The sequence below is a fragment of the Acipenser ruthenus genome, chromosome 3, assembly GCF_902713425.1.
Source record: "Acipenser ruthenus chromosome 3, fAciRut3.2 maternal haplotype, whole genome shotgun sequence".
Lineage (NCBI taxonomy): Eukaryota > Metazoa > Chordata > Actinopteri > Acipenseriformes > Acipenseridae > Acipenser > Acipenser ruthenus.
In genome coordinates, this window is record NC_081191.1 from 17337196 (window position 1) to 17350614 (window position 13419).

At 35.7% G+C, this 13419-nt stretch overlaps 1 protein-coding gene across 5 annotated transcripts in view; it reads right to left on the reverse strand.

Annotated features, from left to right (window-relative positions):
- Window positions 1-4253: 4253 nt before the first annotated feature.
- The window catches only part of LOC117435794 (E3 ubiquitin-protein ligase UBR5), a 66276-nt gene continuing 57110 nt past the window's right edge, over window positions 4254-13419 (reverse strand). For all 5 annotated transcript variants that reach the window (XM_059012637.1, XM_059012636.1, XM_059012635.1 and 2 more), the window contains exons 51-58: window positions 12363-12423; window positions 12040-12218; window positions 11695-11779; window positions 9336-9491; window positions 8865-8978; window positions 6134-6278; window positions 5905-5990; window positions 4254-5768 (exon numbers count right to left, since the gene is read on the reverse strand). In XM_059012637.1, coding sequence (XP_058868620.1) covers window positions 5556-5768; window positions 5905-5990; window positions 6134-6278; window positions 8865-8978; window positions 9336-9491; window positions 11695-11779; window positions 12040-12218; window positions 12363-12423 — 1039 coding nt within the window. In that variant the 3' untranslated portion in view covers window positions 4254-5555. The remainder of the gene's footprint in view (window positions 5769-5904; window positions 5991-6133; window positions 6279-8864; window positions 8979-9335; window positions 9492-11694; window positions 11780-12039; window positions 12219-12362; window positions 12424-13419) is intronic.

The following is a 13419-nucleotide window of genomic DNA, read 5'->3' on the forward strand; positions in this document are numbered from 1 at the left end:
CTGGGAGGGTGGCCACACACTCCACTAGAGGGTTGGCTACATCTTGGGTGCTCTTCAGAGTGGCCTCGATGTCCGATATTTGTACTGTGGCTAGCTGGGCTATGCTGCATACTTTCTCCAGGTTCTACCACCTTAATGTGGTAGATCCTGCCCTGCCTTCATTAGGCACGAGGGTCCTTGAGGGTGTAAAACTCACACCGCTAACCCTTGGGTTATGCGGTTCTGATGCGTCCCTCATATGCTGCCGTTCCTTCTCCCTCACGACGGCTCTGGTATACATTATCCCATACATAATGTTCGTTGGAGGTCGTCTTCGAATTGAATGAAAACGTTAGATTACTCACGTAACCCTGGTTCCCTGAAAGCGAAGACGACCACCAACCGCGAGGTCGCATCGGTCGCCCTCACGGGTTCGATGGAAAAAGAGAAATGGCTTCCTCAGTCTGACTGTTTTAATCCCTCGGTGGGCGGGACTGCATGCGTCATCCGAGGAAGGGGCCTACCGGCAGCTCTGATATAGAGAGCTCAGCGATACCTAGCCAATGGGCAGGCATATCCCATACATAATGTTGTTGGTGGTCGTCTTCTCTTTCAGGGAACCAGGGTTACATGAGTAACCTAACGGTTGCAACCCTACCAAAAATAAGATAAGAAGAATAAGAAAACAAACAGAAAATACCAATTTTAAAGCTTTCAGCAAAGGCGTTACCAGGACACAGATACTGAAGCTAAAACATATTCAAAAGCTTCTGAGCTGCACCCTGTGCTGGACAGCTTCAGTTAAATATAAAACATGTTTAGCCACAAAGCAATAGCAATATATTGTATCATCAATTTGCAAAAAATAAACAAATATTTAGTGGCCAATTTGGAAGTCCATTTTCAGTCCATAATGTCCATTATGAACATACAAAACAAAACATCGCATTTATATAGGCAGATTTTACAAGTTAAAAAGATAGAATGCCTGCACACTTATGAATCTCAACATCTTTTATTTAGTTTAAAAACATAATGCCATCAGGTAAAATCAACGTTTCGATCTACAAAAGATCTTCATCAGGATATGAGATAATGTTGCAGCAAGCTTGTCTCAAACAGACCATTAATTGGCGTGCATTAGATACAGGTGAGCAAACACATTATATCAGACAGAGGAAATTTAAATCAGACTGCTTTGTTACATTGTTTCAAAGGCAGATCGACATTATTAATAATACTGTGTCTCATTAAGAACAATCTTCACTATATATATATATATATATATATATATATATATATATATATATATATATATATATATATATATATATATATATATATATATATCATAAATCTCATGATTTTCGTAACATTTATCGTTATCAGATCGACATCACAAAAAATAAGACATAAATCAACACGATAAATAAATAGATAGCTCATTACACATAATCAAGACCTGAGAGAAAACGGCAAGTGTTAATCTCTATTTCTCAGTATATAAATAAATAATCTGAACCGTCCCCATTTATCTATGCAATACAAGTAACAAATATACTAGTATCTATACATGAAATTATTTCACATATTTTCTACATTTTACATGACCTCTTAGGGACAGTGTTTGTAAGTAGTAAATCCAAAAAGTCCCCCCCCCCCCCCAAAAAAAAAAATCAATAATATCACCAATGTGGTGTCCCAAATTTGAGTACTTAATATATTGAACAGATTGTTCTTGACCATTTTTTTCTTTCGGTATTAGATTTTCTGATTGTGTAACGTAACTAAATCGACTGGCAGCACAACCTATCCAGTCCTCTGCATAACCTCTCTCTTTAAATCTATCTCGTAAAATATCCACCTGTCCTGAATATATGTCATCAGAACTACAGATCCTGCGTAATCTACTAAATTGGCTAATTGGTAGACTCCTCTTAAGTGGTACAGGATGGAAGCTATCAGCTCTCAATAAAGAATTTATTTCAGTGGGTTTGTGATAAAGGTCCGTTCTTAACCTATTGTTATCTTTGATAATCATAATATCCAAACAATTCAATTGAATCTGGTCAAATTCTAATGTACAATTAAAATGATCACTAACACTACTTAAATATGCATGAAAATTTACTAATTGTGCTTGAGTACCCGTCCAAATCAAAATTATGTCATCGATGTAACTACGCCAAAGTCTTGTGATGTGAAAAAGGGTTACGCACAGGATCATAAACATAAAGGTCTTCAAATTAGTCCCATGTATATGTAAAGACAACTGTCTTCTGAGCTCAGAATTTGCTAAATATCAATTATACACAACCTTAATGAATTTACACATATTGGAAGAGAAAAACAAAAACACAGAATTGAATACGTTTAACTATTAGAAAACTGCAAACATGCAATACATATTCAAAGAAAAATGTAATATTCCAGAACAGTTCAACATTTTGTTCAAGCTAAATTATTCTATAGTGTCAAAGAATAAAGTAGTTCTTGAAACAGCGTTCTAAATAATAATAATAATAATAATAATAATAATAATAATAATAACAACAACAACAATAACAACAACTATTTAGACTTGAGGCAGTATAGAAATAAAGGTGTAAGAAAACAGTAAATATGCAAAAGAGCAACGTAGTCAAATATCAAAGGAGAAAAATCGACTAAAACTAAAATTAACAGCAGAGTTTAACAAGGAAATATGAAGATACAGCTTGTGGGAGTCACTATTCAGTGAATACTTTGTTAAAAATCACTAGTAGTATTTTAAGATAGATTCAGTCTCGAATTAGATGCAGTTCATAAAAGTTAGAAAATGCAGTCAAACCGTTCCCCAAGCCTTCAATTCCTCTCCGGGAGGTACTGTCCGGTGATATTCCACTTCAAAATATTTAAGATTACTTTTCTGCCAGCTTTCACAAACATTCTTCAGTAGCAAAAAAAAAAAACCCGCAGTCTTCCTCGTGTTCTTTTCCTCCATTAAAAACATAATAATAAATAAACTCAATTTCTACGGTTGTACTGTCTTTCAAACGTAATGCCAACTCATCTGTTACTTAATCACTACTTTTGGGGGGGGGGGGGGGGGGGGGGGGGAATCAGATGCTACAAACGTTGCGTTGATAAAAGAAACAAAAACGTCCTCAATCCAAAACGAACGTGTTGCACTTTGCTATTCTGCTTTGAGCTTTAGTGGAACTATAAGGCAGGGATACCCAACTTAACTGACCGTCACAATAGCAAACTAAATAGTCTACATTTGTTTAATTCTAACAAATTAAATACATTCCAACCATGTAGAATTGTTGCACTATTCAATTATTTAATTAATATTATTTGTTAGCATTAAACAAAATGCAGAATGTGGTTGGTATTTTATTCTGAATACAGCAAAAATGATGGTACCCTGTTGTGTACTGTGCAGCTAATGTGGTACTGTAGCTTTAATTGGAAGACCGACGCTTACTGTGACGTTAGTGCTCACTGCTTGTGTTTGGTTGTTTTCGGATGATCTTCAGATCGGGTTAAATGAATCTTCTGCATCGCGATGGGGTCATTAAGAAGATAACCCAACCCCGAAAACGAAAAGACTTTGGGGTTCTAACAATTAACCCCAAACCGGTGGTCGACCCGATCTAGATGGGAGAGTATTTCGGGTTGGGGTCCTAACAAATACACTATTGTGGAAGTGCAGGAATTATTGCAATGAAGTTATTGAATCAGAAGCTCACATACAAATACAACGTGACCTACTGTATATCCAGTTGTTTCATGTGACTGAAATCTAAATACAGTTTTTAAAAGGTGTAACATTCAAAGAAACAAAATTTATAGGGTGTTACTTGAACTCTTCACACAAGGCAATTCTGAATTTAAAAAAAAAAAAAACAAAAAAAAAAAAAAAAAAACACCTAGTTGGTTGAAAATGTGTCATTGAAACAATTGCCTTGTATTTCATGCTATCGGCTTATTTTTAACTTGTACCTAAACATTAAACATGCCTTATATAAATAAAATAAAATAACACTCAACAATTTGTATTTCAAAACAAGCTTTTATGCCTCACTCGATATCTTTTTGTTGAATAACTTGACAAAGATGTATTGTACCTTGTCTCCTCATTGCAGCCTAGAGAAGACATTCCAGTCCTTAGTAACCCTGTCCATGCCCGAACATTCTTAATCATGTATGTGTATCTGTTAACCCTGTAATGGGACCAGCAATGTAAGACTACACAGAGGCTCTAGTCCAAACACACTTCAAATCTTGAGAGCTTTAAAACATGTATGATTTTAATTTGTGACAAACTATTACTAAGTCAACCAAATACAATGGAATAGGTTGTCCAGGAAATAAAATATCTGGACATTAAAATAAAGCTATTAACAACTCAGCATTACTTTATTAAAATCAAGAGATGGCCTGAAAAAAAAAAACTATAATAAATCTCTCAAAATAAATCAATTGTAAAATAAATACTTTCAATGTACCTTTGTAAAGCCAGTTGACCCCCCCCCCCCCCCCCAAATATTTAGCCACACTTATTGGAACACATTCATTCCCTCAACTAAAACAAAACTTGCATTATTATATGGCTTATACAGGTGTTCTAGGTAATGTGCACAGCCACAGTAAAGTGTACAATGTTATACTGCATTTCCACAGCATATTAGTTTTGATTCCAGTTTTTCAAAAAGTTGAGAAGCAGCATATTTTGCCACCCAGAAGTGATTAAGAGTTCCATCTTAACTTGTATGTTATGTCAAGCTTTATTCTGAAAAGTTTTTAGAAATCAATCAATAACGAGATAAGCAGCGTTGTGATATCTACAGTATATACAGAACAGTATGCATCTTTTAAAGGTTGCCTTAAGTAGCAAGCTTCTTAAGGACTTGAGGGGGAGGGGGGAGGGGCAGAAGAGGGGCCAGATATCCAAACCTAACAAAAAAAAATGTCACAAAAAAATTACTATTGTACTTTTCAGTATAAAAACATTTAATGATTGTTTTTTTTACTTGTCTTAATATCCTAAAATACATATCTAAAACCACTGCAGATTAATGAGTGCATTTATCATTTAGGAAATACATTACAACAATCAAATCTGGGAGTCCAACTAGGACAGAAACATGACATGTTTTTCATCCTCAAGTTTATTTTGAAATTCCCTACTTCCTCTATACAAGAAAAACTCACAACACCTTCCACAAAGGCAGCAGTGAAGTTTCAGAAATATTAAAGTATTCTGTTTTGGGCAAAAACATAAAATATAATAAAAAATAAAATATAATAAAATAAAGAAATCATAATCACAGTGTAAATTACACATTTTTGCTGTCATCTTTGGCTGGGGTTAGGCTAACAGTTTACTGACTAGCCAAATACCTGGGAGGTTACAGTCAAAACTGGTAAAGCCAAGATAAGTGGGATTTTAAACTTTCTAAACCCAATGCAGGAATGTATGCTTATTCAAAAGAGTACTGCCATCATAACATTGTATAGACAAATAAAAAATAATCTACAAAACTGGAACTAGTAATATACACAACAATAAACACGTCTCTTTTTTGTCACTACACAAAACCAAAGTTCTTGGTTTTAATGGCTAGTAACAGTTTTTGTTTGAGAATCTGTTTGGAGGAATAGAGTGGCACATAGAGGCGGGAGATACAAGTGTTTGCAGTTGGCAAGTGCTGGTCATCGGGGGGTCGAATTGTGATGGATGGCATGGGCTGGAATCCCTCCTCGCTAGCAGGCAACGACGGGCTTGATGTCCAGAAGTAAACCTAAAATTTGTGAAGGAGACATTTAACTTCCTAAACAAAACCAGAGACTCTGTACATTTAAAAATCCCCAGATTTTAGGTTCTAGGAACCAAAAAAAGAAAAGAAAACAACAACAACAACAACAACAACAACTCACCAGGTCTTGTCTTTCAGCCATGCTCATCTTCTCTACAATGGACCAAAACCAACGCTTGAACTGCAAAAGCTTCTCAGCGTTTTCCCCTGTTGAGCAGGCACAAAGAAAAGCAACGTTAAACATTTTCTCAGGATTAAACAAACTGATCACAAATGTTTTTAAACATATATTACAAGACACATTGCAATACAAATATCACACCCAGTAATAAGGATTAACAGCTACATACCTGATTCATCATTAAAGGAAGTAAAGCTAATGAGCATTTGTACATTCACTTCTCCACAGCCATTCACCAGCAGCCTGAAATCCTCAGCTGTAAGGTCTTCAAGGGAGTTTTTAGGAAGTACATCCAGCAGTCCTTTCCTCATTGCCTGGTGAACAGAGGCAGGTGTTTCACTCTTCAATTCACTTACTTATCAAGTACTGTGTGTTATTTATTAATTAACCTAGTTTACAAAATCCCATAAATAAATTATTTCCGTTTAACATTAAATGTGGCCAGGACAAAAGGTGACTGCAAGATGAGGCTGCAAGATGGTTTTAGTGCCTAATAAGAGCAAACTTAACACTGCAAATGACAGTTTACCGAATGTGACCAACACTTACTAACGTGGACACCATATAATAAGCTGATAAACACACATTATCAGACGGCAGCAGACTTCATCCAAAAATATGCAAGCTTAAAAGGCACCAGTCAAATGCACAGTGCCATCTACAAACTCTGACATGCCTGGAGGTGTCAGCATAAAAGATTTGTTTTATATTTATATACCGTATAATGGGAAATTTTGGCTGGTATTAAATTTGGCGGATTTGCTACCTTGGGGGATTTTTTCACTTCACACGTTCACAAAAAGAAAAAGTCAGTTTTGCATTTATACTTTTAAAACTAGCACCGCCACTTTTTGAACGGCTTTTGCAATTCAAATTTAAATATCTCCGCGTATGCGAATCTCTTGTGCATGTCCGTTCTTAAGTGTTACTAAATATTTGAATTAAATACCCATACGTTGTTTCAGCTGCAGAATCTTAAAAATGAATAAGTTATAAGCACTTGCTTCTTCAACCGCCAGACCCGCAGTTTATGCGGCATATTGAAATCAATACAATATAGCCAACAATTTAGTCTGGGCTTTGTAATAAAATCAACATTGTGAAATAACATATTATAATCCTGTTGAGTGCTTGAAACACTGATGAAAGTCATTCTACACATCATATATTATTATTTACACTACATTTCTGAGGCAGAACGACTGTGCCACCCTGAGTGTGACGGTGCAAAAAAAAATTAAATAAAAATTTGAGTATTCTAAGTTCTGCACAGATCCGTGACCATCGGCACTGATGCTAAACAACCGCCAGAGACACTTGCATTTTACAATGCAACAAAGTATGGTGTGGATATACTGGATCAAATGGCATAGCTGTATTCTGACAAAGGTGGTACTGTGTATTTTTTATAATGTTTTGGACCTGACAGCCATCAATGCTTTGGTTTTGTACAAGGAGTGCACCGGCAACACAATCACTCAGAGGGACATCATTTTGCAGCTAGCCCTGGAGCTACGGCAGAAACATTTTGATAAGAGACACGAAAGCCGGCTGGCAAATGCCCCTCAACCTTCAGCCAGTGCAGACAGTGTAGACCGAAATCTCGGCGGTTCTAGTGTTAATTCCAAAAACATTTAAATAAAGGTTTACTTAATTAAATATGTCTGCTAAAACAGTATCTCATTTACTGTAACTCGTTATAGCATCTACAATATAATTGCAGCAACCTGGAGAACAAAGGCGGCCTTCTAATCAGTTACAATATGGCCCTTAATTTTAAGGTACCAGTAAACTTTTACGATAAGCGTTTGCTATCTCTAAGTTTTAAAACTTAGCTATGGTTCTCAACAAAACATAGTGGAACCTTACTACCATGCAGTAATTGTAGGGCAGTATTGCCACATGTTGAATCTAATAAAGCCGAAACAAATGCTTTTATTTGCTTCAAAATCATTTCAAACTGGTTAATAGACTAGCAAGCACTAGCAAAATCAGCTCAATTTTATACGGTGCTAATTTATTTTAACGTTTTGTTTATGGACTTTGCGATACCTGCACTAAGTCATATCTACAACGTTTCGACAATTAAAAAAAATAAAAATCAACGATTTTGTTGAGACTTTCAACAAGTCTGACACAAACAGTTTTGGCTGTTACTTAATTAAACCCTTGTAAAAAAACAACAAAAAACACACAAATACTTTACATAAAAAACAGTCCTACTACAGTAGCAGGCTAGTTTACAGTGCCTGTGGTTTTCTGATCACATGATCAATTCCAGATTTTTTAATTCCATTAATGGAAATGTTCAGTGTACTTTCAATGTTTAAGCAAATTGGCTTCATCACTTTGATATCTGACACATTATTTCCCTTGTCCAGCACTTAACATGTTCTGTATACCAGTCTGATAGAGGGCGGGATCACTACGAGTACTGTATGCAACCCTCCGATTGATGGAAGTATTATTGGTGATCCAATCAAAACAGCCAATAAAGCCCAAATAAATTATCCACACGTTGTACGGTATAGCCCAGGGGTATAACCCTGGTCCTGGAGGGCCGCTGTCCCTCCTGGTTTTTGTTCCAACTGTACCCTAAATTACTTACTTGGACCAATTAAGTGCTTATTAGAAGCTTAATTGGTCCAATTAATCAGTTTAGTGTACAGCTACAACAAAAACCAGGAGGGAAAGCAGCCTTCCAGGACCAGGGTTGAGTAGCCCTGGTATAGCCTGTTAAGATGTGTGCTGTAATTTATAAAAAAACTAACAAAAAAAAAAAAAACTAATGCCCCCCCAGAATACAGTTTGAGAACCACTGAATTGGTGATTAAACTATTTCATTGTACCACAAAATTACTGAAGATCAGTGCATTACTTTGGTGACAAAAAACACTTACATGGAGAGGCTGCTCTGCAACCACCAACATCCGGTGTTCAGCATATTTTCTGACATATTCATATACATTCAGAGGAGTAACTGGTATATTTACACCACCGGATACAAGTTCCACCTGTGGAAAAAACAGTAAATTGTAATCATATTTCCAGACATGTAATCAGTTTTTTACTAGTTATTCATCAGCTTGGTTTTAAGTTCTAATTTAAAAACAGAAGCATTAAACATTGGATCCTGCTGGGGTAATACATCGTCACCTTTTATTTCTGAAGACCTTGGAAGATACAAGTAATGCAGACATTCACAAGAAACTGTTGATGCAATCCTTGTCCATTACAAAGCGACAACTTGTCCCTTATAAGCACAATATATAAAAAGATGTTCAAATAAGATTATAGTATTGATTAAATAGTAAACATCTCTACGAAAGTAAAACTAAAAACCTTTTGTATAGCAAATCTGTTAGTTTTACCTGTCCTCCCCCCTCCTCCTTACAGAGGTCAATTGCGAATGCCAGATCCATTGCGGCAAAGACTGCTTCCGCATCCCCACTCTGAGAAGCCAGGATTAGTTGCCGTAAACTCTCATACATCACGGGATCAAAGAAAGCAAAATCGTGCCAATTAACCTAAAAAAACACAACACACATTGTCAAGTAAAGTTAACAATCAGAAAACAAATTAACCACTACTTTTCTTCCTACCAAGGATACCATCATAGTATTTTTACAACATTTATAAATATCAAGAGGACACTATAAGCATATACTATTTCATGAACTAAATGTTTCAGGTACATTTTTTTTTTTTTCTTTACTGATAATAATGAAATGGGTAACTTATTTTAATTTATAAATATTTATTTTGAGAAAATAAAAATCGTAGTTGTGTTCATTATTGCTTATAAAGATCCTAAGAATAAACATGTATTATGTCATTGCAATCACTCAGGTGAAACAAGGTCTTATAATGAACAAATGTGTTGTTCCACTCACCTTTTAATTATTTTTTTTTCTTACATAATACAGGATTCAATTCCTGCTGACTAACAATTAGAGCCCAGTTTTTTTGCAAATATGAAATGGCATGAAATAAAAACGAAATGCAACAGAATGCAAATATAAAACTAAATAAAATGAAAAATTCTAAAGCAAACATATATACAAAAATACTTTAAATAAATACTTGCAATCATAGTCGTCAAGGCTCAGCTGTTACACTAGACATGGTATGAAGGGAAACTGAAGCTCTGACTAGCACTTACAAAGATGTATAACTGGGAGTGAGTCGTTTGGGAATTCAAATTGATGGAAGAGAAGAGACATGTGTTTCTAAAATGCCTCAACTGTGCATAACAATTAAACAGCGCTGCAAAGAGAGGATATGATTGCAGCCAACGGTGACAAAATAATGTGCAGTTTTTACAACTGTCGGCTGGAATGGGAGTCGAAAGATACCGTCGTTAAGCATTAGCTGTTTATTCCTTTTGGGAAAAATATGGCTTGTTTGCTTATATTTTGTATTAGTATGTTAATTATTTGTTTTACTCAAGGGGTGCAAACTTTGCACTGGAGCAAATGCTGTTTTAGTCTTGAATGAACCTGCTTTGCTTATTGTTTAAAGACTGAGAAACCAAGCTTATTTTGTATACTGGAGCCTTGCTTCAGTGCAATGGGACTGAAATACAATTCATATCTTTTTTAATGGGTAGATTGCTGTATGTGCAATTATTAGGATAGCCCCACAATAGTAGGGCAGTGTAAATATATGTATTTTGATCTTATTGTATTTTAATAGAGGGCGTGGGCAGTATTTACTGTAAATCAGGCAGTTAATTAAAAAGAGCGGGGGACTGTACATTTCTGTTGCCTACTGCTAATGAGAAATTATGATAACAATTATTTTTCAGTGCGAGGTCGGTTTATATCAAAATGTAAAAAAAAATCTGATAATGTTTAATAAAAAATATGTATGTGGTCAAAACATGTACTATACTAATATTGATATGCGTCTATTTTATTTGTTTTATTAATGTGTATCTAATAAAACGAAAAAACAATTTGTAAAAAATTAATCTAAAAATTCTAAAATAAAAGTTCAAGGGGCTTAGACTGTTAGACAACGTTAACCCTTTGCAGTCCATTTATTAAGTGCGTATCAGGTCCAATTTATTTTCACACGCGCAGTTAATTTTAGACGCGCTGTTTAAAAGTATTTTTTTTCCCCACAGTCAAACGGGTTTAAAAGGCCCTGCATATCAACAAAGCACCCACTAGGCATCTCCAGCCCCGCCCCATCCTTTTGTTCGCTATAGCTTTCACCTATGCTAAAAAATAAATAATAATAATAATAATAATAATAATAAATAATAATAATAATAATAATAATAAGTCGTACATGCCGATCAATCATCTCCTGATCACTCGTTTTATCACCAAACCCCTCAATAATGCGATTCAAGTCATTATTTTATTACTGTAACATCTCAAAAAAGCTCTGCAAATGTCTGTGATATTCTCCGAGCGCTGATGCAGTATCAGCCAGCTTGTTTCCTTATGACCGCTCCTATCTGATGCCAGGGGCAAGTATGACTATTCATGAGATACGCCCTTTTTTTCCGACTTGTCTCGGCTCCTGTCGCTCCCACTCGGCCATTGAATGGTTTTCTCGGCTTTTTCCGGAGAAAAAACGACTAGAAACCCGTTTTTTGAGTTTTTTTGATGATGTCGGACAGGGTCCGACATTGGACCGGATAGGAATAATTGCAATGTCGGACCAAGTCCGACATAGGACCGCAAAGGGTTAATGTGTATAGATAAAATCAATGCTTACCTTTCTACCTAGTAACACCTTGATAACATGCCTATTTAATGTTATAGGGCACAGTTCATTTTGAAGCAGGCATAACCCAAGTATTCTGAAAGGGAAGAACAAAATCATATATATTTACAATTTTCATTTAGCTGCTTGGTTGATTTGTGACACACTGGACTATTAGCAGGTAACAACTGTCTGGGTTTGTTTCACAATTAAAATAAATCTACCACCACCTTCTGCTATATAAAATACTAGGTATACTATAGTAAACATTGCAAATAAAAATATAATGGTAGTTTCCTATATTTATACAGGGAAACTAATGGCAAGATTTATTACGGCACAGAAAGCAATCTATACCTGCCGATGTTTCGGAAGCAATTAAGCCGTGCCTCTGTGCTCTTGCCCGGCCGTGGTGAATAGAAGCCCCGTTTTCCAGGCTGATAGAAAAGTGGTGCATTGTCATCACCATCTTCTGGATCATCCAGTTCCATATCCACCACACTGCGACTGGAGCCATGTCGTTTTCTGCTCTCCTGCTGCAATATATACCAAAACAGTTCATTCATTCAATCACGTGATAAAATGTGTTACAAATAACACAGTCTAAATGTTAGACGAGACAATATTTATTTAATATTAGTAGGGGAAGATATTCCAATTCACATTGTTGGTTCACTTGCCTGTGTCTTGTCAGATGTATCTAGCAATCCAAGATCTAATATACTGTCGGCACCATTTTCCCTGTAAAAACATTTGATTTAATTTAGCTTACACTAGACAGACATTCTCAGATATGGCCTGATGTAAAAAAATACAGCAGGGAAATATATACATTTTATTTCTGGCCTGCATTGGAACTTTACAATCATTCAATACAGCTGTATTTATAAAAAAAATAAAAAATAAATAAAATCAGTTTGCCGTCTATCAAGCAGTAACCTGGTCACATGGTTTCAATACAGCTACATGAACGACACATTAAGCAAATATGAACTGGATATCTAATGTCTTCAATAAGGTTTTGACAAAACAGCAGCCCAACAACCAATTAGGAGAGCGAGAATACAGTGTGCAGGGCTGTCTTCAAAAGGTTAGTTTATTAGCCAGGAATTCAAAAGGTAGTTCAGAAACCGTTTGACAATGTGTGAATACTATAAAATCATACATTCAATGTCACATGCAAAATTCGATCTTCTGATTTGTATAATGCATACTACTTAAACAAAAGTTGTTGTATTAAAATCCACTACTAAATCATTATACGTAAAAACTCTGGCGTCGCTGCCGTGCATAGGAGCAGGGTATATTATGGCAAAGCACGGGGGTGGGGTGGGGTACGTATAGCGGTTGTATTGCTTCTGTAAAATATGTACTGAATACCTAGTGTAGTGCTATGGTAGAATATGTTTGAAAACATACAAAGCAAATTTGCTATCGCTAGTAATTTTAAATTTCAAAAACTGAGCACTGTCTGTCCCTCCCCCCTCCAGCTTGTGTTATCCAGGAAGCAGAACTTTAATTTCTTCATTCTCTATCTCGACAGCAAAGCGTTTTATAGCGTAAGCTGTATTAAAGAAATGTCTCAAACCCTCTGCTGTTTGGGATTTTTTTGTTACAAAAGGTAAGTTCATATTATATTTTTTTTTTTTTGGTTATCTGTGAAACTACAGTCACAGGTCAAAATGAAAGATACCATTACATTCTGGCCTGGAGTTTTCATAATACTTAAAGAATATT